Genomic DNA, 24,290 nt, shown 5'->3' with positions numbered 1-24,290 from the left:
AGCAACTAAGCCCGTGCGCCACAACTACTGAGCCTGCGCTCTAGAGCCCACGTGCCACAACTACTGAAGCCCGCGTGTCTAGAGCCCGTGCTCCGCAACGGGAGAGGCCACTGCAGTGAGAAGCCCGCGCACCGCAACGAGGAGTAGCCCCCGCTCGCCACAACTAGAGAAAGCCTGCGGGCAGCGACGAAGACCCAACGCAGCCAGAGATAAATAAATATAATTAATTAATTTTAAAAAAACCAAAAACCATTCACATTGTTGTGCAGCCATCACCACCATCCATCACCATAACCCTTTACATCTTGTAAATCTGAAAGTCTATACCTTTTAAACAATACCTCCCTGTTCTCCCCTCTCCCCAGCTCGAGCTGACCTTAGGATGGGCTGCAGGAGACAAGGCCTGTGGGTAAGAGGCCAATTAGGAGATGGCTGTAACCACCAAGGCCAGAGGCCATGAGGATCCCCATGTGAGAAAGAAGGGCACAAACAGGAAACGAATTTAATAATTAAATAAAAGCACCTCCCTGTGCACGAAACACTCACTGTGCCAGGCCGCCTGAAGGCTTCTGAGGAGTCATTTCCTCTCCGGGTGACTTGCCCAGCTGGAGTCAGCAGCCAACAAATCTGAAGCTCTTTTTTGCACCCATTTCTCACATTATTGAAGCTCCTCCATCATCAAAATCTCCCCCTTAGCTCATCAACACTCACTCCCCTTCAATCCCTTCTCCACTCTGAAAAATCACTTTGAAAGGTAAATATGTTTCTCCCCTGCTTCAACCTCTGAATTCTCATGGTTCTTCAGATATGGATAAAACCCCCAAACCCCAAATCTCTAAGAGGGCCTACAAGGCCCCGCAGGATCTGCTCCAGTGCCTCCCCTCCTCAAACAGCTGTTCCTTCTTCTTCTTTTTTTTTTTTTGGCCGCTCCGCATGTGGGATCTTAGTTCCCCAACCAGGAAACGAACCCACGCCCCCTGCACTGGAAGCGTAGAGTCCCAACCACTGGACCACCAGGGAAGTCCTACACAGCTGCTCCTTCTGCCTGGAAGGTGCCTGCCCTGCCACGATCCTCCAAGCCCCTTCACACACACACACACACACACACACACACACACACACACACACACAGGACTGCCCTGCTCTATAACACATCACTGTTTTAAATTCAGTATTCTTCATGTAAACATGTGATGTGTTTTTCACCCCTGTTAGCCTGTAAGGTCCAGGAGGAAGGGACCATGTGAGTCGTGTTCCCTACTGTAGCCCCAGTGCCTTGACATAGTAAGTGTGCAATGTTGACAGCTAAATGAGTGAACAGTGTAACCTGCTCTCAAGCAAGTTATCTTAGAGTCCATTGCACTGAGTTGCAGATGACTGGTAACAACTCGGGTGATCCTGGAGAGAAGACTGGAGAGGTGGCAGGTGAAGGAGGTGTATGTTAAAGGGTTTGCATAGTTGCTAGGGCTGCCCTACACAGCATCACAAACTGGGTGTCTTAAACAAGAGAAACCTGTTGTCTCGCTGTTCTGGAGCTAGAAATCTGAACCCAAGGTGTCAGCAGAGTTGGTTCCTTCTGAAGGCCCTGAGAATCTATCTGTTCCATGCCTCTCTCCTTGCTTCCAGTAGTCTCAGGCGTTCCTTGTCTTGTAGGTGACATTATCCTTATGTCTTTACATTGTCTTCCCTCTGTGTGTGTCTGTGTCCGAATTTCCTCCTCTTTATATGGACACCAGTCCTATTGGATTAAGCCCCACCCTAATGATCTCATGTTAACATGATTACTTCTGTAAAGACCCTATTTCCAAATAAGATGACATTCATAGGTACCCAGAGTCAGGACTTCAACATAGAGGGACATAATTCAACCCGTAACAGGGTTGAATATGGTCTCACCCTGAATGACTATAGCTCAAACAGACCTAGCCAGGTGCAGAAATCACTGAGCACGTAATCCTGTCCCAATCTAATGACTTCAGAGTCTCTACAGTGAGCTGACTCTGTGCCTCTGCTTTGTTCTCACACACAACCTGGTCCAGGGTGTGTTCCTCTCCTTCAGCCTCTTGGTGACATTAAAAGTCTTCTTAATTGGGCTTCCCTGGTGGCGCAGTGGTTGGGAGTCCACCTGCCGATGCAGGGGACACGGGTTCGTGCCCCGGTCCGGGAGGATCCCGCATCCCGCATGCCGCTGAGCCTGCGCGTCCGGAGCCTGTGCTCCGCAGCGGGAGAGGCCACAACAGTGAGAGACCCGCATTGCAAAATTCTAAAATCTATACACTTAAAAAGAGTTTTATTCTCCAGTGAGATACAGTTTCACAGCCACTAGGCAGGCTCTAATAAAAAGACAGATAATAACAACTGTTGACAAGAATATGGAAAAATTGGAATCTTCATAGACAGCTGGTGGGAATGTGAAATGGTGAAGCAGCTTTGGAGAATCACGGTTCGGCAGTTCCTCAAAAGGCTTAACATGGGGTTACCATGTGACCCAGAAAGTCACTCCTAGGTATATACTCCAGAGAAATGAAAATACATGTCTACACAAATACTTGCACACAAATGTTTATAGCACCATGATACATGATAGCCAAAAAGTGAAAACTGCTCAGAATATCCATCAACGGATGAATGGATAAATACAGTGTGTTGTACCTATACAATGAAATAATAGAGAATTCAACAATAAAAAGAAATGAAGTGCTGATACCTGCTACAACATGGATGAACCTTGAAAACATTGTGCTAAGTGAAGGAAGCCAGTCACAGAAGACTACATATTGTATTTTCTATTTATATGAAATGTCCAGAATAGGTAAATTCATAGAGACAGAAAGTAGAGTGGTGGTTGCCTAGGGCTAGGGGAAGGGGAATGGGGAGTGACTGCTAATGGGCACGGACTTTCTCTGGGGAACAATGAAAACGTTCTAAAATTGATTGTGGTGATGTTTGCACAACTCTGTGAGTATACTGAAAACTGAAGTATAGACTTTCAATGGGCAAATTGTATGGTGTGTAAATTAATATCTCAAGAAAGTTTTTTTTTAAGTTTTATTGACTCAACTAGTCTTCTTTAATTAGAAGAAGGAAGAGGAGAAAGAGAAAAAGGAGGAGGAGGAAAGGAGAAAGAGGAAGAGGGGCGGGGAGGAGAAGGAAAGAGCCACAGCTCATGCTGGGGATCAGCAGCCCAGATCTGAATCATAAGCTGTGCGACCACGTCTCGTGTCCAGACAAGACTAAAGTGGTCACATGCCATTCCTAAGTTTATTGAAACCTCAGGATGGGATAAAAAGAGAAAATACTGACATCCTAGAAAGGCAACCCAACCCAAGAATAGAAGAGGAAAGAGAAGGATAATAAAGAAATAAGTTTAAAAAATAAAAATGCATTATGGCAACGGGGAAAAAAATAAGGGTTTTTTAAAAAATAAAAAGAATTTAAGGAATAAAAAAAAAGAAAGAAGCTTAAATCCATGGAACTAGGCTTTCATAACTGATTTTTAGTGGAAGTGAAGTGATTGGTTTTGTAAATGTTATAATAACTTTTGTGTTTGTTTGCTGCTTGGGGGGGTTAAGACATTTAAGAGAATCTTACACATCAGACTTGAGATCTGAATTAAATGCTTAAATTGGTTTAAGTGTGAAACAATATCAATGTTTGAATAAAATTTGGTTTATTAAATCTGTAAGTTTTGAGGTAGTAGTTATGTAAGTAGTATGCAGAGGAAGGTTGTTTTGTGCTTAAATGTTAATTGTTTAACAAACTCGTAAGGGTGATAAACTTTACATTACACAGAAATGCCTTAAAGTCTTTTAGACAATGGCGGTGTGTTCCAGGAGGGGAGGCTGGGGTCAGATAATTAAGGGCCCACTAACATAGTAGATTGGTTTTATCTTTCTAGGCTCATCATCTTCGCCCCTGTTCATCACTAACAGAGTCAGTTCTTCTGAATTCAGCATCTTACAATGTCACAGTGAACAGAGAGCCCCAAAGAAGTGGGGTACAGGAGAGGTGGGTTTTGATGGGGGTGAGGCAAGGGGGAAAGTCCAGTGCATGGGATGAATGGTCAGACCAGCCAGAGGGGAATCCTGATGGATTGTCCTGGGTAGCCAGGGAGCAGTTAAGCACCGAAAAAAGGTACATAGAGAGGAGACAGAGGAACACTGAGAAACATGCCAAAGAAAACGGCTTCCGCTCAATCAGTCATAACTGCCTTCCTGAGGCCAAGAAAGATTAAATGGTCTCAAAACTAGTTCACAACTTGTTTCTACCACCTTTCCACAGTGGGACTTGCCTAACTGGAGACCCTATTAGACCAGAAATTATTTCACGTCAACCTAGCCCACTGCTTTATTTATTTATTTTTTTTATAAATTTATTTCTTTTTGGCTGCGTTGGGTCTTCCTTGCTGCGCGTGGGCTTTCTCTAGTTACGGTGCGCGGGGGCTACTCTTCTTTGCGGTGGGTGGGCTTCTCATTGCGGTGGCTTCTCTTGTTGCGGAGTATGGGCTCTAGGCGCGCGAGCTTCAGTAGTTGTGGCGTACGGGCTCAGCAGTTGTGGCTCATGGGCTCTAGAGCGCAGGCTCAGTAGTTGTGGTGCACAGGCTTAGTTGCTCCACGACATGTGGGATCTTCCCGGACCAGGGATCGAACCCATGTCCCCTGCATTGGCAGGCGGATTCTCAAGCACTGCGCCACCAGGGAAGCCCCTAGCCCACTGCTTTAAACCAAACAGCAGGTATAGCACCAACTTTACTACCACCTCAGGATAAGCCATATCCACCCCACTGATCTCTGTGGGGACAATAACAACCCCGAACAGTCATTGCTACTGAGAATGTGAAAACGGTTCTTCCTACCCTGGCCACGACCATGCCTCTAAGACCTGAAACACCTATTCTCCTCCCACTATCCCTCCCCTGGACTGTACAGGCCTCCTTGACCAGGATATTCTGTGAGTGGACAGAACTAGAAACCCTGGCATGTGACCAGTCTTCCCGAGGGCTGGTGTGCTCACTCTCACGTGTGACAATCTGGGCTCATAAAAGTGTCTTCCTGTTGTGTTTACCAGTTTCCTGACAGCAAAGGGAGAAAGCAGACCTAGAAAGAGATAGAGGGAGTCCCCTGGTGGTCCTGTGGTTAGGATTCGATGCTTTCATTGCTGAAGACGCGGGTTCTATCCCTGGTTGAGGAACTAAGATCCCGTGAGCTGCCAAACAATGAAAAAAAAAAAGAAAAGAAAGAAAGAAAGAAGTATAAAAAGGCAATAGGGGACATCCTTCCAGTGGAATGAGAGGAACACAAGAGGCAGGCATTTGGTCTGGAGAGACAAAAGCACAGGCTGGCTGCTGGTCTTCAGATGACATGAAAATGGCTGAAAATGGACGTGTCGGAGGAAGGACTCCAGGTGGTGATTAAACTGTAGGGGCTGGAGAATCTTGCTTTCACCTGCTCTGTGCAGTTTGCCCAACTTTGCTTGTGGTTTCCAAATGGTACCATACCCAAGCTCCACCTCTTACTGGCTCTGTGACCTTCAGCAAGTTACCTAACCTTGCTGAGCCTCAGTCTCTTCACCTGTAAAATAGAAATAATCAGAGTAAGTACATCCTAGAATTGTTGTGAGAGTTGAGATAACCCTGTAACACATTTTGTTCATGGTAAATATGTGATAAAGGACGCCATTATTACAATCACCCGAGAGTGTGTGTGTAAGTGAAAAACGTCTGAGAGAACACAAGTTTGTTTGAGGAATGAAATAGTTCAAGGAGGAGCCAACTCTCCCTTCTTGATCTTGGAATAATTCTCTTGAGTGTAATTCCCAGGGGGAAGCATCACACCACACTCAACAGTCAACCGTGAAGTCAACTACGGCCACTACCCTGACCAGCCCACTGTGGGCTGAGAACTCTCCTTCTCTGAGATACCACCAGGACTGCCTCACTGAGACAACATTTTGCATTATAATCAGGCCCTTACACCTGCTCCATTTTTCAGTCTCTAATGCACTTTATCATTACCTTTTTTTTAATATTTATTTATTTATTATCACTTATTTTTTTTTATTTGGTTGTGGCCCAGTCTTAGTTGTGGCATGCATGTGGGATCTAGTTTCCTGACCAGGGAACGAACCTGGGCCCCCTGCATTGGGACCGCAGAGTCTTAACCACTGCACCACCAGGGAAGTCCTATCATTATCTTAATTAAGTTTCATAACAATCCTGCGAGGTAGATTGGACATCTGCTGTCATCCCATTTTACAGATGAGAAAACTAAGGTCTGCAGAGGCAAATGACCAGCCCAAATTGTCACAGCAGAGAGAGCTGTGTGGGCACATGGAAGGGGAACCTTGTCTTCCAACTTCCAGCCAAGTGCTCTCTCTACTGTAGAACCTTCAAGAAATGACTCCTGCTACTCCAGCAGCTACTTCCACCAATTAACCACTAATAAAAATGTAAAAATCTGTATATGAGCAGCAGCTCCCACTGCAGACCTTAGGACATTTATTATATCACAGATTACTGACCAATCTCACTTTTTTTTTTTTAATAGCAACAACTAGCCCTAAAGCAAAGACCAGTCCGACAAAGCTGACCACGGCTACCTGGGACCATCCATCAGCAGCGAGTAGTGGATGAATTGCACTCCCCCGGCTCAGTGTTACCTCTGTCAGCCTTGGCTCACCTCCCTCTCTGGGCCTCAGTATCTCCACCTGTATAATGGGCCCAGCAGTGCCTACACAATGGGATGGTTGTGGCAATTAGCTGGAAGGGTGTTGTGAAAGCAACTCGTCCAGAGTCTGGCACATAGCAAGTACTCAATAAAAATTAGATGGGTTTTTGTTAATTGCATAATATACTTGAACACTCCCTGGACACATAGAAAAATTTGGTTTGAGTCACTGACTCTGTCACGTGTTAGCTATGTCACCTTGTGTAAATTGCTTAATCTCTCTGAGCTTCAGTTTCTTTATCTTACAACCTCTTCCTCACAGTTGTTAATGAAGGTAAAAGAATGGAATGTACAGAGCATTCCCAAGCTAGGAAGGGTTTTGTGGGGTTTCTAGGGAGATGTCAGTGAGGCTCTGAGAAGGGTATGGTAGCAGTACAGATGGGAGTCTGTGTGCAGCCCTGTGGCTCAGGAATAAAGTGGAAGAAGAGAGAAAACAAGGGAGTCAGAGAGAGAGTGCGAGTGCGTTGACTCAGTGTTTGCTGAGTGCTGACCTTGGTCCAGACGCTGTCCGTGGTGCTGGGAGTTCCGCAGTGAACAAGCAAAGTCCCTTTCCCGTGGTGCTTGTGGGGAACAGAGGAGGGGAGTGCTGACACAGAATTTAAAAGTGCAAATAGGAGTGAGAGGGAGGCAGCCAGAAAGAGGGACAGACAGAAATGAGACCAAGCCTGAGAATGAGCTTGGGCTTGTGGAAGAGACAGGTGCTGAAAACAGAACTGCCTGCCCCAGGACAGGGAGAAAGTGAGAGTCCAGGGTGGGAAAGAACTGGGGGAGGAGGTTGGGGTGATAGAGGGTGGTGTGACTGGTGATGGGAAGACATGGGTGGACACCAGAAGTGTGCCCCCTGGAAACCCCATCACCCCCACCAGCTTCTGTTAACTTCCTTCTGCACTTTCTTAGAATGACCCTTCCTCACCCCACTCCAACTCCTGTACAAGGATACTGAGCTCCTGGGAAAACCAAAGGGAGGGTAGTGTGACCAAAAGAAGAGACTGTGTCATCACTTGAGAATAAACGCATCAAATGCAGCCATAGGCAGGACTGTTGGCTCCAAGTTTCTCTCTCCCTGTCCCTTCTCCCTTTCCTTTCTTCCTCTATTGAGGTCTGCTATTTGTTCAGCAAATGCCCAAAGTCTGTGGTTCTCTGGGGCACAGTGTACCAAGTGATGCGTGTAAGGGAGATCAATGCCTCTTCCACTTCCAAGAACCGTAACTTTCTGGGAAGAAAAGGTAAGCATAGACAAAAATGACTCTCTCTGACCCTCTGTGTCTCTGAATCAAAGACTATTCATTCCCCACTTGGTCCTGGTACCAACCTCCTGGACCTCATCCTTGCCTCCTGCCACAGGTGCCACCTCAGTTAGTCCTGCTGCCCCTCCTCCCCTTTTCAGATTCCAGGACTATTCTAGAACCAGCTCTCCCACTTGGCGCAGATGAGACCACAAGGCCCCACCCTCAAACACCTGGGCTTTGATCTTTTGCAAAGGATGGGGATAGCAAGAGAGTGTCAGGAGGACCCTAGAGGGACATGAGGATGACTAGAAAATGGGGATGGACAAAACTCCAGTTTGCACCCAGAAACAAAGACACTGACAAGAAGCGGATTCAGTAAGTGCTGTGTTTTATTGGAGATCAGCATATGGGGAGCAGGGAGGCAGTGAAAGTGGAGAGGACGCTAGAAAACAGCTGATAGGATCTTGATTTAGCTCATACTGCAAGGGGAGGGAGCAGGACTCCCCTCTCTGACTTCTAACTTAGGGCTGCCCCCGCTCTGTCATTCTCCTAACTCCATTATGACTCAGGGTTTTGAGGATTGGGAAAGCTGTCTGGGATGCTCCTATAAGAGCCAGGAGCACGGAGAACTCCGGGAGGAAATTGATTATTGCCTGGGTGTAGATAAATATTCTTCCTGCTAGTACCTGGATACCAATTAATAATCTTCCATCTGGCACCTGGATACCCCCAGCTAGTACTTGGGTATGGATTAATGTTACCCCAGTTTCCCACAGGGTAAAAGGGCTTTGGTCTCCATCCAGTGCCAGGACCTCCACCTCCCCAGGGTACACTGGGACTCAGGGCCCCCCAGGGGGAACCAGGCAGAAGTGACCATGGAATCCCATTGAGGAGAGACCCGGGACGGGGTCGGGCAAGGATTTTTCTCGGGGCGTCCAGCACAGTAGAGTGGAGTGGCCCTCTAGACTCAGAGTCCTGGGGGAGGAGTGAAGCCTCGGGTGAGGGGCCCGCAGGGTATGCAAAGGGCTCTGCAAGAAAAGGCCCACTGCCCGGAGGGAGGGCAGCCTCACTAGAAAAGTAGGACGGTTCTTCAGGCAGCTCTTCTCCCACATAGTCCTCGAACACAGCAGGCATCATCGGCCAAGGGTCCTCCGAGGACCAGGAATCCATGTAGGGCAGCTCCCCAGATGGGGGCCACATCTGTACCCCAGCACCTCCTGCAGGTTGAGAGCCAGGTGATGGAGAAGCATTGGGCTCCAGAGGAGCCCTTGCCGAATCATTAGGCTCAGGGTCTGGTTTGGGCTGAGGATGTTCCAAGTTGGAGGGGCTGGTCAAGGAAGGTCGTTCAAGCAGAGGCAGGTTGATCCCCAAGTCTTGGGGAAATTTCTCCTCCAGCACACCGATGCTCCGGGCAAAGAGGCCTGAGGGAAAGGGAAGAGGAGGCAGCCAGTGGACCAGATATTTAGTCTCAGTGCCCTCCCTTCCCTGACTCCCTGATTCCCTTTGCTTCAAGTCCCTCCACTTTGCCTGTGCCAACTCTTTCCTCCCTCAGGGACCCAACTGTACACACTCCCACCTTTACCTCTTCCCTCAGTCCCAGTTCCCCGAGGACCACCAGTCCGCTCCTGCCCAAAGGTTGCCACAGCCTCCATACCTGGGAGATGAAGACAGACCAGGAGCAGGCCCAGAGGAGCCCGGCTCCCTGCGACATGGCCCTGCATCTCGCTCTGCATCTCCCTCAGCTTCAAGACAGCCAGCCCTTTATCCTGTTAGTGGGTGGGGGACATCAGAAACAGGCTGAGCCAGTGGTTGTGGAAACAATATAGCTGTACGTTCCACCCTCGTTCCTAATTCATTCTGTGGCAACAGATGTCACTTGAATGACTCAGGGAAGCTGGGTGTTCCCACCCTGCTCCTCTCCTCAAGCTCCCCACCCCTTCCTAACCCAGGTGTCCTGGCTCACAGCTCATCACTCGTTGCCAGCCCTACCCTTCCTGGCTGCTGACACCAGGCACATGAGGACCTTCACCCTTGGGGTCCCAATCTCTTCACTGACTTCTCAACAATAGAAACACCTGATTCTGTTTCTCTTTGGGATCCATACCATTCTCTTCCAGCACCCCTTTCTCGTGCATCCCCGTAGCTACATCGTCTTGACCTCAACCTGCAGGAGGTTCTGGGGTGCAGAAGTGGCCCCCTTCTGAGGGGCTGCTCCTAGATGAGACCCTGTGTCTAGGGAAATAGACCTGGTTCCCATCCTTAAGAGATGACGGTGTATTGGTTTGCTATGGCTGCTATAGCAAGTCACCACAAACTTAATGGCTTACAACAACACAAATTTACTATCTTACAATTTTGAAGAGCAGAAGTCTGACATGGGTCTCACTGAGTTAAAATTGACGTGTTGGTAGAGCCTTTCTGGAGGCCCTGGGGAAGAATCCATTTCCCTGCATCTTCCAGCTTCCAGAGGCCACCTGAGTTCCTCGGCTCATGGTCCCCTTCCTCCATGTTCAAAGCCAGAAACAGCAGGATCTTCTCACGTGGCATCAGTCTGACCTCCCCTTCTTCCCTCTCCCATATTTAAAGACCCTTATGATTACCTCGGACTCACCCAAATAATCCCATATAATCTTTCTACTTTAAGGTCATCTGACTAACAACCGTAATTCCATCTGCAAACAGTTTCCCTTTGTTATGTAACCTCACATATTCAGTTTCCAGGCATCAGGACGTGGACAGCTCTGGTCATGGGGAGGGCACAAGTCTGCCTACCTTAGATGGTCAAATGTGTCCACAGAATATACAAGAGATACAGAGAGAGAGAGAGAGAGAGAGAGAGAGAGAGAGAGCAGAGAGAGAGAGAGAGAGGGAGAGAGAGAGAGAGAGAGAGAGCAGAGAGAGAGGGCATTGACATGTCAAATAGCCATGAGCTGATCATTGTTAAGGCTGATTGATGAGAGCATAGGGATTCTTTAAGCATTTTGTCTACTCTTAAATATGTTTGAATTTTTCCTATAAAAAGTGTTTAAGCGCCTTTGTTTCTCTATTGCTTCCAAGACGCACCCAGACTAGGCTTCTCTTGTTGCATGAAGTTTAAATATTAGCTGTTAGGTTTTACCATTCCATCCTCATCCCCAGCCCCTGCTAGCTGGCTACTGGAAGGGTAAAGAGCTCCTCCAGATCTGGCCAGTGGACAACATACACTCCAATAAAAACTTTTTTAAAAAGAGTGCAGATCTGGCCAGTGGGTACAGGGCAGCAGCCTTTTGGGGTGACATCCAACAGCTTTGCAAAACATTTTGACCTGGATCACACCAGAAACTAGAGGAATACTCGTGTCAGAGGCTGCGTCCCTCCCACAATTGCGGTCCACAGAGCCTCTGAGGGCCTTGATTCCTGTCATTGGCTGCAGTCCAGGGGGCACATGGTAACCAAGGGTGACCCCACAGTGATGACAGAAACGGGACTGTTCTGGAGCCCTCCTCTGTCTTCAGTCAACCCTGCAGGTTGGCTCAGCTGCCCCAGGTCATTTCTGATCAACAAAACAAATTTCTGCTGATTCGAGAATTCAACAACAGTCCTAGATTTGGGGCCAGCTGACATCATCCCTATAGGAGGGAATGAGCTAGATCCTAAGGTGGGGGTGAATTCCTTTGCAGCCAAGCAGAGGCTCTGAGAGGTGGCCTGTGCTTTGGGGTGAGGCTCTTCCTGTAAGGGTGAGCACAGCCCACCCTCCCCTCCTTGGGGCATGAGAGCTTCCTTGGCCTCAGTGTCTTCCCTGCTGTCTCCAGAACAGAGTCGCGTGGCCCTTGGCACCCTGTCTACTTTTTCAATCTTCTCCCATGGAGGCCACCTCCCCTTCCCCACTGTAGTGTTCAGCCCTCTCACCTCTCCCAGCTCTCACTCTAGAACCACAGCAGAGGCAGCAGGAGTGTGAAGGTGGAGAGGACACTGCTGGGGAGGACACTGTTCTGTCATGGGCTGGGGCGTTTCAATGTAGGTCAGTGGGTCACCTTGCTCGGCTGCACACCCGTCATGCCCCTGTCCTCTCTGTCTTTCACTTCCTCCACCCACAGCTCCCAGAACCACGCCCCCCTTAGCTCCTACTCAGTCCCCAGGAATGTGGTCCGGGCTGCTGTGTTCCAGCCTTCCCAAGGCTCCTGGTGTCCCAGAAACCCAGGAAATCGATGCTCGGGACTCCCAGAGAGGATGGCATCTTGAAGGTGAGGCCAACTAATGGATAAGGAGAAGGAGTCAGGTGGGGAGGGGGAGGAAATCATTAAGGCTCTATGTAAGGAGAGGGGAGGACTGCAGAGTGAATGGGCAGTGGAACAAGAATGGATTTCCTGGGGCAACGAGAGAGAAGAGATGTGAGAGGAAGGATCTGGGAGACCAACTAACCCCTGCTTTCAGTTTAACAAATATTTATGGTTTTCCTCCTTTGTGGGAGGAGCTGTAAGATGTAAGAAATACCAGGCCAATTTATGAATGAAAGTGGGGGACACAGGACCTTTAGAGGCATAGGAGAGCATCACTCAGGTCCCAAGAGGAGACCCAGGGCTCCAAGAAGGCAAAAAGTCTAATCCAGTTCACACAGTTTATTGAGACATCTGTCCAGGACCCAGAGAGAGCAGGGAGCCTGCTCCAGTCTCTGCAGATACCCTGGTATCTCCTACACACAGGGAAGCCTCTGAACGTTGAGAGAAGTGGCAGCCAGGAAGGGGGACTGAGATGGAGACCTTGAGAGACAAAGAGGAATGTTGGGAACTCAGAAAGGGTGTGCTGAGCTCTATAATGGAGCGTGGGAGTGGAATTGGGAGTGTGAGAACCCAACAGGATATCATGCTGGTTGACCAGATGGTGAAATGAGATCAGTGAAAAATGGTCACTGTTTTCAAATAACTGTTTGCATTGTGCTTTATTTGGCAAAGGGGGGGCGTGGGGTGGGGAGGGGATGGCTTGTCCAGGCATCAGAGTTACTGTAGGACATTTCAGGGGGTTCCCAGTCAAGAATCGGAATGAGTAGGGTTAGCCAATGGACTATACTGTCTCAAAGAAATGGCAGAGGAAATGCTAGGGAGAGGGTATCTGGCAGGGAGGGCACTGCAGTACAATGGGAATCTAAACAGTAGGAGAGAATGAGGAAAGGGATTTGGAGCCTACAATCTGGGGAGGTAAAGAAAGAAGAGCTGATAGGGAGAGTCTGCCACATTGGGACAACGGGGGAAGCAGAGCAGCTGTCTTGGGAGGGTGGAAGAAAACTGAGCTACCCCCATGGCTGGGCTCCTGGACTTCTCCCACCTGGGAGACGGTGCGTGCGTGCGTGTGCGTGTGTGTGTGTGTGTGTGTGTGTGTGTGCGCCTGCACGTGTGTGTAGGCAAACTCTGCTTTATGGACTGTTAGGTAACTCTCCCTGGGGTAGGAGAACTTCGGGGTCAGCTAGCTGGGGCCCCAGGGGTTTCACTTGGGTTAGGATGTCCCGGATGGAGTGGCAGGGGATCGTTCCAGAGCTGCCAAAGCCACAGGGCTTGGCACCAGCTGAGGGGTCATGTTGGGAAGAGCCAGCTCGACGCCTACTCAATGTTGAAGAGGAGACAGAAATGCAAGAGTGACCAGAAGAGCTGGACTTGCTGCCACAGGGTTGGAGGATGATTTTGCCATGGGATTGGGAGCTGGAGCTGCCACTGAAGGAGCCAGTGCCTGGTGAGGAGCTGGGCCTCTGGGAAACACCACCACAGGGCTGGAAAGATGAACCAGAACTGCTGGAAAGGCTAGAGCTGCTGTGGACTCCAGAGCTAGAGAGGGAGCAGGGCTCCTTAGAGCCCTTGGAGCCAACGCCATAGGGCAGGACCCCACCAGAGCCCACCGGCTGGAACACAATGGCCGAGGAAGCTCCCGACTGGTAGATGTTGGAACTAGAAGAGCTGTGGCTGGGGATGATGGGGATGCTGGAGAAGTATTTGCCCTCAGAGATGGGGGCCCCGGCTGCAAAGGAGGGAACCCCTGGAGAGCCTTTGATGGGGTGCTCTTTGATGAAGTGGCCCACCGGGTAGATTTTGCCCCTGATGTAGGTCATGCCTGGGACCAGATAACTGTCAGAGGAGCCACCCACCACCTCATAGCTGCCATATTTGCCTACAGAGGTGATGGGGGGGCAGGGCTTCCCTGGAAGGCCACCATTGCTACAGGGGACGCTTTGACCCACTCCGGGGCCACCAGAGCCATGCTGCTCCACCACCACCACTACAGGCATTTTACCCCCAGACACAGAATGGGAGCTGGAGATGTAGGGGCCAGAGTGCGAGACGATGGGTCCCCCACTGCAGGGAGAGTCAGGGATGTTGGAACTACAGGGACTCAGCTTGGCGTTGACCTCCTGGCCACTGCTGCTGGACATCGAGGAGGTCTGGGAAACAGAAGAGCTCGAGCCTCCTCCAGACTGGGAGCTGAGGCTTCCTGACTGGGAGGAACTAGATGCACCCTGTAGACCAGGGCTAGGTCCAGAGGAGTAGCTTATCTGCGAATACCCCGTTCCCGGCTTAAATAACGGAAATCCTGAAGAACGACCCCGGGTAGCAATGGACCCGCTGGAGCCGCCGCTGGAGCCGCCACTGGAGCCACCACGGGAGCCACTGGAACTCGAAAGGAAACTGCTGGAACTGCTGGAGCCACTTCGGCTACTGAAGCTGCTGGAGCTCCCCTTCCCCAGGAGACAGGGGTCACTGGGGGAGGTGATACTCGTGTGGTCCCTGCAGGGGTCTGAGAAGGTCCCAATGCTCTTGGCCAAGGTCCCTGGGGAGGAAAGTAGTGGTTAGCAAGGGCCAGAGAGGCTGGACTTTCTTTCTCCCCTCCCAGACCCACCTCAGTCATCTGCTACTCTGATCTCTCCTGAGAGGAGCCCAGGGAGAGTTTGGGGTGGAAAAGGCAGGGAGACCCCAAAGAGATGGAGAGTGGGGGAGACTGAGACTCTGAGAAGTGGGGGAGACCGTGGGACCAGATGAAAGGAGGAGATGAAAGACAGAACCACAGAGGACTGAGAAGGGAGGGAAAATAGCCAAACAGACGCTGAGAAAAAGAGAAAGTGGGGGAGGGCAGGGGGACAGCAGTAGAGGACAGGACACTTGAGGATTATGATTGGGTCGCCAGCTTCCCCTCAAGAGGCCAGGCTTGGGTACAGAATGGAAATTCTGCTTCCCGCCTCAGCACCGCCCATGCCAGGAAAGCTGGGTGGGGGCCAGGACATGGGGGCACGCACTGTTGCTTCAGAACCCGCTTGTACCAGCAGGACAGGACCCTGCACCCCGAGCCCAGCTCAGGGACACGAGGATGCAGCCCTCCTCCGAGGCCCCTGACCTTTATCAGTTGTCTCCCCGCTGGCCAGCACCGTGTGCCTCCCTGCCCCCAGGCCCACATCTGACCGCTTCTGCCTCTACTTCTTTCCTTAACTAACCCTTTGCTCCTCATCCAGGCTCCCCCTCCCCCCACCCTTCCTCTACTCCCCACCTTAACCACCTCCGGTCCCAAGTGGTGTGGACAGAGCCACGTACTTCAGGTCGTACATTTGGAGAGGCCAGATCTGCCCTACCTTCCTCACGGCGTTACGGTGAGCACTAGATGTGACCACGCATGCAGAAGGTGCTTTACAAAAGCAGAAGGCATCAGACATGATTTATTACTGCCATTCCTCCTTTGAACACCCCACCAAAAACCAGGTCTCCACACTCTGTGAGTTCCCCATTCTCTCCTCAGAAAGAAATTCAATGCATCCACCTCCACACCAAACCCCAGCTCTGCCCGCAGCCCCGCCCCCTTCACTCTGCTGCACTAATCAGCCAGCCCCCCACCCCCACCCCGCGCTCCTCCTCTGCTCCTCGGATGCCACACAGCCACGGGGCCATGGGCAAGGTCACCGTGATCAACAGCACAGGCCCCAGAGTCACCAGCCTGGGGTTTGGATCCCGGCTTAACTGCTTTCTAATTTGTGAGCTTGAGCCGGTTTCCTAAGCTCTTCAAGCCTCAGTGTCTTCCCGTGTAGCGTGAGGACGCTTCTCTCACACCATCCTTCTAACGATCAAACGAGCTAATGCGTTAAAGTGCTGGTGGAGTGTCTCGCACATAAAAAGGGCCCTATGAATGGTGACAACTATTATGACTATTAAATATCGACTCCATCTTCTAGCACTCGAATAATAATAATAACAACAGCAGCCAACATGAGATAACTCTCTAGGAGTTCGACGGCACTGCGGCACACATTACCTAGAGACTCAGAGAGAAACTAGAGCTAGGTGTTAACTTTAGCCTCATTTTTAGAGTTTCAGAAACGGAGGCTCAGTAAATTTAAGCAGTTTGCCTGAGGTGTCAAGGCAGTGAGGAGCGGCCCCCAGACTCAAGCATCAGATTCCAGAGCCCCTGCCCTTCCGCCCTCGCTGGGTCCTCTCCTGGACTCTCCCCACGCAGGGCTCCCCCCAGCCTTCTCTGACCTGGCATCTGCAGTCCTGCCCCCCTCCTCTCCCCACTCTCTCTGCGCCCAGGGCCCCCGGCCTCCTACCTTGCAGGAGGAGACTGGCCAGCAGCAATGCCAACATCCCCCGCCCTCCCACAAGCCCTATCCGGGATGCTCGCGCAGAGCCCATCTTGGACTGTGTGGCCTCCTGAGTGACAGCAGCTCGTGGACACCCAGGGCCTTTATGTCAGGGCTGGACATTTCCCGGGCAGGAGTCACTGTGGGGAGGGGAGGAGAGGTGGAGGTGGAGGTGCCGGGGGGGAGGGGGGGGAGGGAGGAGTTGGTGTGGCCGGGAGGAGCTGAAGTAATGTTTGGGTATTGCCTACTCAGCAGCAGGGGTGGCAGCAGTGTGGGGCACCATGGCCCTGGGAACACCTGGCTGGCCTGCCCGGGCTCCTCGTTGCCTAACCTGGAACCAGGTGCTCTGCCCTGAAGGCCGCTCACTCCCGGGCGGCCACCCTCACCATGGGGCCCAGTCCCCTGGCTCCTTCACCCTCCTGCCTTCCCCAGTGTTGGCCTCTCTGACTGCTCGTCCTCCCTCCACGCACAGATGTGGGCATTTCAACTTTCCCTTCAGTACCGGCTACCTGCTGTGGCCCGCACCCCCGCCTCACGGTTAACCCCGCCTGGGAGCCCTCCACAGCCTCTGGATCCACGCCCCCCTTTCCCTGAGACCCTTCACTCAGCTTCCACTCTCTTCCTCCGGGTATAAGGATCTACACCCCACGCCCTGCTGTCACTGCCCAAGTACCATGCTTGCCGCACAGCTATTACGTGTGTCATCAGTGAGCGGACCTTTGGAGTCTGCACTCCAAAGCCAGTTCCCTGACCTCTCCCTTCCGGGGGGCTCCAGGGACGGCCCGCAGGTGCTGGACGCCAAGGCCTCAGCCCGGAGACAGGCCTGGGCTGAGGACCCCTGTCATAGCTGGGCCTTGGTTACTCACAGGCCACTCACAGCCCCTCCCCGAGGGGTGGCCCTGGCTCCAGTGTGTGAGCAAGAGGCTAATAAGACTAATTGGGAAGGTGGTGGCCCTGCCGCCCATTAATTGACTGCCCAGCCTGGATGAGCAACAGGAAGCAGCCAGCTTGGTCTGGGTAGGATCCACGGTAGGACCAAGGAGGGCCAGCAGAATCCTGGGTCCCTGAAGGATGAAGGGCAGGACGGGAGGACCAGAGCCCTGAGACCTGCTAAGAGGGGGTGGTTCCTCCTGCATCGCATTCCCCTCCCTCCGCTTGGAACCTGACCCCACCCCAGCCAATTAATTGCTCACTGGTATTGCCAAGAGTATCAGTATTGGAAGGCGGGACCTGGGAGTCGGGTCAGGTTCTCTGCCTCTTCCCCAAGCCCACCCAGCCCTCTCCCTGCTCCCCTGGCCTGGACTCTCATTCCCGCACTGCCCTGGTCTCCTCACAGAGGCAGCCCTACCGCCGGAGCCCTTGGCTCGTTTCTCCCTTTCTCTGTCTCCTGCCCTGCTTCTGACCCAGCCCAGCACTGTCCATAGAACTTTCTGCCATGATGGAAATGTTCTCTCTCTGTGCTGCCCAATACAGTAGCCACGAGCCCATGTGGCCACTGAACATTTGAAATGGGGCTAGTATGACCAACTGGAGGAACTGAATTCTTAATTTTACTTAATTTTAATTTATTTAAATGTAAATAGCCACTTGTGGCTAGTGGCTACCAGCGAATCTAGCCCTTGACCGTCCCCTAGCACCCAAAATGGGAGTGGAAGAGAGAGGCGCCCAGTGGCGCAGTGGTTGAGAGTCCGCCTGCCGATGCAGGGGACACGGGTTCGTGCCCCGGTCCAGGAAGATCCCACATGCCGCGGAGTGGCTGGGCCCGTGAGCCACAACTGCTGAGCCTGGGCGTCTGCAGCCCCTGCTCCGCAACAAGAGAGGCCGTGACAGTGAGAGGTCCGCGCACTGCGATGAAGAGTGGCCCCCGCTAGCCACAGCTAGAGAAAGCCCTCGCACAGAAACAAAGACGCAACACAGCCAAAAAAAAAAAAAAAAAAGAGTGCTTGGTCTAGCCGGGCAGTGGCAGCAGGCACGTGAACTGGGCTCTGACACAGAGCCACCCACCTGTGCTCTCCCTTGGGCCTGTCTGTCCTGCCCTCATTCCTCGTGAGTGACTGTTCCCTTGAGCCACTCTTCTCTCCCCTGGATGAGCTCTTTCCTCTGAGGGATACAGCACACTTCCATTAACAAATGGCAGAGCTCACGTGGCCGCGAAGAGGAAGTACGGGGATTTCCCCTGGACAAGGCGTTCATCTGATGCTGGGGTGGGGTAGGCAGTGCTGTGCAAAAAAATCGCCTAAGTGACTCTGTCAGGGACTCTCACCCCAGCATAACGTGTGACCCCTGGCTGAGAACTGCTGCTCTGGGGGGCAGTCTCCACCCCGTCAAAATACATCAACTCCCTCAAAATATATTCCACGGTGTGGTCCATACTCAGCTACACCCTTCCTGCTTCTCCCCCTCAGCTCCCTGGTCCATCAGTCTCTCCTCTAGGACTGACCTCCTGGAACTTGACCTGGCGAGCATCTACTTTTGCTCTTCCCGGCCCTGTTCTCACCCTCTTAGCAACCCCGCTTGCATCCTCCAAGGGACCCGGGTACCACAGCAGGGACATGGGAGTGAAGATCGGGGTCAGAGCAAGGAGCAGCCTCAGCCAGTGAATCCCGTAGAGGAAACACTTGGCAGGAGGGGGCTCTGCCCACAGGCGATGCGTCCCCCCAGCCCTCGTTCTTTTCCCTTCCTCCCCCTGCCTTCCTGCAAGCAGCCGGGAGTCAGCTGAGTGATGGTCATGCTCCTAGAGTCCGAGACTTCATAGCTCTGCTCAAGCCACATCTGATTTGGCCACCAGCCCTCCTGTCTTGCGAGGAGGTGAATATAAGGCTGTGATTAGCTCTCAGAGTAACAATAATATTTTTCCTCTTCTCTGTTCTGTGGAGCGAGTGTTAGGGAAACCAGCACCCCTTGTCTGCTCGTTACACTCAGCTATTAAATAGTCATTCTTTCCGCTGTTGCTATTCATGCATTTTATTGTTTTTGGTCACCCAGAATTAGAGACCCAGCTCCCTCCTGATCCGGCAGGAAAGGGTGAAAACGGGGACTGAGGCAGAGTCTGAATGTGCTTAGGAGAGGCTGGAAGGACTTGTCCCAGGAGGGACTTCTAGGCAGGCTGTGGCCCTCACTGTTTCCGGGGGTGGGATCTGCAGGGGCCCATCCTCTCTCCTTCTCCCGGACTGTCCGAATCCCTCTGGCTGAGAGCTCCTCGTGGGCAGGGAGCTTCTCTCACCCCACAGTGTGCCCCTGGTGCCTGATGCATGACCCCCACACACAGGTAACACACCAGTCAACACAGAATCCTACTGGAGAGGCGGGCGTCCCATGTCCAGCTCTGTTCTCTGGGGCCCCAGGACTAGAACCAGAGAAGGACAGACTCCTCCTCGACAGTGTAACAATCAGCTCGTCATAAACATCTGCACGTGCAGGATTTATCTTGATTCTCTCTATGCTCCTAGGAGACAGAAATTATTATTTATCCTTTGGAGCTGCAGACACAAGTTCCGGGCGTTAAGATGATGCCCGCTACCAGTAGCTGGGGTCTTTACCTGGTATCCTGATGCTGTAGGCTACACATAGCTAGCTTTTCCTCTTCTCCCTGGATCGTTGCATGACCTGGCTCAGTCTCTCATTTCATTCAGTCCTTGTGACCTGCCATCTTCTCAGAAGCCCTCTCTGACTTTCCTATTTAAAATTGTAGCCCTCCAGCCCCACACTCACGGACCATATCATTCGCTATGTCCTTCCTCTTGCCTTCTTTTTCTTCATAGCTCTTATCAGGACGTGATAGCCTATTACATACAACCTGTATGCATCTGCTTGTTGTTCACTTCCCCCACTAGAAGGTAAGCCTCGGGAGGGTGGGGCCCTCCTTTCTGACTCACTGCTGTTTCCCTTTAGTGCTGCGTGGCTCATGGAGGGAACTCAGTTAATAATGAGAGAAAGAATAGATAATGAATGGACCACTTGGGCAAGCAGCCTGGCCTGAATTTTCCTGAGGGCCCCAGCGCCTGCCTCATTTTACCTCATGTGCCTGACTCACCTTAGAGTAGTCACCTTGGCGACTAAGCCGGCATTAGTGGGACCTGATGGAGGCCGGGCGAGCGATGATGTTAGCGGCACGACAAGGAGGATTCTGGAGGGAAACGCCTTGGAGGAGTCTCTATGCTGCCCTCTGGTGGTATGTCGTGGAACATCACAGACGAAGAACTGAGGCTGTCAACCTTGCGTGGGAATTTAGAGATTATTAAGGAAATTCCCTAAATTCACATCCCAGGGCCACGCAGAGATCAGATGGCAGAGTAGGAACAACGAATTGGGTCACAATCCGATGCCTTCACCACTACACCATCCTGTCTGTCCCCATCACAGTTGAGATTATGCTGCAAAAGAGAAGGGTATCAGCTGGAAAAACCTTCGGAGAGAGGTTTGGTTTAATTCGACAAGTTATTTGAGCCAGTGCTAGACACCTGGTGGGCAGTTAGTTAAAGATTAGAGGGAGAAAATGTACAGTAAGAGAGCTTAAGTTTATACCAAAGCAAGTCTTTGGTCAGATGAGTTTGAAACATGAAATTGGCAGAGGAGTTAGCACGGGTGTGCCCCTCCCTAATTTAACTTTTATTACATTTTATTGTCATGATTTATTAATACATATTTGTTTCCTCTCTAGACACAGAGCTCCTCGAGGGCAGGGAGGACTGAAACTTCTCCCTGAGATTGTCACCATCACCTAGCACCCCACACAGTAGATGCTCAATAAATGACCATTATATGGGTAAATAGATAAACAAATGAGTCGTTTGGAGTTTCCCTGCCTAGAGATCTTCAAAGGAGAGCAGATAACCAACTCTTCTGTCTAGTCCAAAGACATTATTCGTCTGCCCAAAGGCTGAGGGCTGTGCCCAACGCTTTCTCAAGGTAACTCAGCTTCTATAATTAGATTATACCAAGATACCAGTTCAAGGTTCTTTTCTCTTATTGGCTAAGCATTTATTGACTACCGGCCATGTCCAAGGTACTGAGCCATTGTTCTCTAAATCTATTAGAGATCCTATTCTATTATTTAATTGTATGACTCCATGTTGACATAAAATGCAATAGCGTCCCCACCGCAGTCACTCGTAGGTGAGGTCGGTCAAGGCAGATGGGGAAGAATCAGCATCGTCTAATCTAAATGGATAAGCTAGCACAGTGGGTTCCCCTGTGTTAATATTCCAGACCATCCAGTCCCACTCAGCCTCCTCCCAGCTAATAAACACAGCATTTTTAGGTACCAATATCTGTTGCCTATTAATTGGTATCAAAATCTCCAACTACTTTTTTTTTTTTTTGCGGTACACGGGCCTCTCACTGTTGCGGCCTCTCCCGTTGCGGAGCACAGGCTCCGGACGCGCAGGCTCGGCGGCCATGGCTCACGGGCCCAGCCGCTCCGCGGCATGTGGGATCTTCCCGGACCGGGGCATGAACCCGTGTCCCCGGCATCGGCAGGCGGACTCTCAACCACTGCGCCACCCGGGAAGCCCTAGGGAAGCCCTCCAATTACTTCTTGCTTTCCCTTCCCTCTCCCACTCATCTACCTGTTGTGTCAAACTTGGAAGAGTTGGTTTGGAACTTACATCCAGTTTTGACTTTGGCACTTGTGTTGTCTTGGAAGGTGAGTTACCTCCGTCAACAGTAGTTTCCTCATCTGTAAAATGGGGTTAATAATTTGCTTTATTGAACACCTTGTGGGCCAAGTACTAGGAGAGAAGTAAGGCGTACGAAGACAGACAAGGCACAATCCCTGCCCTCAAGAAGCTCATACTTTACAAAGGGAGAAAGACATGGAAACCAACATAATGTGGAAATGATGCAAAGAGCCTGCGATCCTTTCCTGGGTTACATCAGGGACTCAGTTCTTTCCCTCACTTTCTGTCTCCTTTAAGAATGTTTTTCTCTTTCCATTCCCAACAAACTCCATTGCACTGGCTTGAGAAGTTGCTGAGGGAGGGCCAGTTTGAGGAATCCAGACTTCCTTCTTCCCTTCTATCCCATACCTCCCTGCCACAGTACACCAGACAGGTTATGTGTGCCTCCCCACAAAGAACACAGTTCTATCCAAGGAGAAAGACTTTCAGATATGAGCTCCTGAGCCAGGCACCAAGACCTTCTCTAATTCCCCCCAACCTACTTGTTCCACAACATTTCTTTCTTCTCCAAGCTATAAACTCTTCACTCCGGGAGTTCCCTGATGGCCTAGTGGTTAGGATTCCAGGTTTTCACTGCCACAGCCTGGGTTCAATCCCTGGTTGAGGAACTGAGATCCCACAAGCATCATGATGAGGCCCAAAATGTACATATTTATATACTTATACATTTATATATATTTATATAGCTATATAGATATCTCCTTCACTCTAAACATTTTGATCTACTCTCTGTTGCCCAAACTCACCATTCATTAATGAATTCAGCCATTCATAGAACATGTATGTGACAGTTAATTTTATGTGTCAATTTGACTGGGCTAAAGAATGCCCAGAGACCTGGTGAAACCTTACATTCAGGTGTGCCTGTGAGGGTGTTTCTGGAAGAGATTAGCATTTGAATCGGTAGACGGTGTTAAGATCGCCCTCACCCATGTGGGTGGGCACCATCCAATCTGTGAGGGCTGAACGGAACAAAAAGGTGGAGGAAGGGCAAATCTGCTCTCTGTTTGAGCTGGGACACCCATCTTCTCCTGCCCTTGGACATTGGCACTCCTGGCTCTTGGTCTTTGGACTCAGACTGGGATTTACCCCATCAGCCCTCTGATTCTTGGGCCTTTGCACTCATACTGGGACTTAAAACCATCAGCTCCCATGGTTCTCAGGCCTTCGGACTGGGATTAAATTGCTAGACAGGTTTTCCTGATTCTCCAGTTTGCAGACGGCAGATCGTGGACATTCTCAGCCAATTCGTGTAATAAATCTCCACCTATATTCTATTGGTTTTGTTTGTGTGGAGAACCCCAATACAACATATTCAGTGTCCATGAGGCCCAGGCACTGTATTCCGTGTCAGATTTACACAGATGAATAAAGAGATGGGATAATGTAATTAAAATCAGGACAGGCCTCAGTTCAGATCCCAGTTTTGCCATTTTTCTCCGTATGACCTTGCATGAGTCACTGTACCTCTCCAGGCCTTTGTTTCTCTCCTCTGAGAAATGGTGATAACAATAGGGTTATTGTGCAAATTAAGTGAGAGCTTAATCTCTGTGCCTTGGGCAACAGTACCCCTATTGCACATGCGCAGTAAAAAGCAGCTGCGAGGGTTTATAGCAAACCGTTCGTTGTGTCTTAGGTTGGATGTTCCAGAAGCAGATCCTGAGACAAAAATTCAAGTAAAAGGGATTTATTAAAAAGTTATAAGGGTGGGGAGGAGGGAAAGGGAGTGGGGAAGTGGGACCAGGAAGGGCTCCCCCGGCCTAATTTTAAGCTTCCTGAGAATGGGAACTGTATATTTTTATTCGTTATATTCCCCCGTGGCACCTGACATTGCAGGACATATTGAGGGTATGAGATAATGATTGAATGAATGAGTGAATCTAGTCCACTTTGAGGCCTATTAAATTACAGACTCACACCTACAATTCGCACCTGTTCTAAGATTATTTCCAAACTCTAAACTTAGGGGGCTTTTTGTTTGTTTTATTTCGTTTTTTTTTTTTCAAACCGGTCACATATAGGTTTTGATGGGAGTTAACCATGTAAGCAAACTGGGTCCTAAAGTGGTGGATTT

The 24,290-nt window shown here is 50.6% G+C and overlaps 2 protein-coding genes and 1 long non-coding RNA gene across 3 annotated transcripts; 1 reads left to right on the top strand and 2 right to left on the bottom strand.

Moving 5' to 3' along the window:
• Positions 1-8,325: 8,325 nt before the first annotated feature.
• On the bottom strand, positions 8,326-9,766 carry C10H6orf15 (chromosome 10 C6orf15 homolog). Its single transcript, XM_060163355.1, has 2 exons — positions 9,609-9,766; positions 8,326-9,375 (listed from the first exon to the last, which is right to left on the bottom strand). Exons 1-2 carry the CDS (start codon positions 9,685-9,687, stop codon positions 8,513-8,515), a joined length of 942 nt encoding a protein of 313 aa, XP_060019338.1. The 5' UTR covers positions 9,688-9,766; the 3' UTR covers positions 8,326-8,512.
• Positions 9,767-12,075: 2,309 nt separating this feature from the next.
• Positions 12,076-21,782, top strand: LOC132527519 (uncharacterized). Its single transcript, XR_009543022.1, has 3 exons — positions 12,076-12,177; positions 20,300-20,374; positions 21,199-21,782. It is a non-coding gene; the product is annotated as an uncharacterized LOC132527519 (long non-coding RNA).
• Positions 13,284-16,590, bottom strand: CDSN (corneodesmosin). The gene is made up of 2 exons (XM_060163339.1): positions 16,506-16,590; positions 13,284-14,746 (listed from the first exon to the last, which is right to left on the bottom strand). Exons 1-2 carry the CDS (start codon positions 16,588-16,590, stop codon positions 13,344-13,346), a joined length of 1,488 nt encoding a protein of 495 aa, XP_060019322.1. The 3' UTR covers positions 13,284-13,343.
• Positions 21,783-24,290: the final 2,508 nt, after the last annotated feature.

Source organism: Lagenorhynchus albirostris, chromosome 10, assembly GCF_949774975.1.
Source record: "Lagenorhynchus albirostris chromosome 10, mLagAlb1.1, whole genome shotgun sequence".
NCBI classification, from domain to species: Eukaryota; Metazoa; Chordata; class Mammalia; order Artiodactyla; family Delphinidae; genus Lagenorhynchus; species Lagenorhynchus albirostris.
This window is presented reverse-complemented; position numbering and strand designations above follow the sequence as displayed.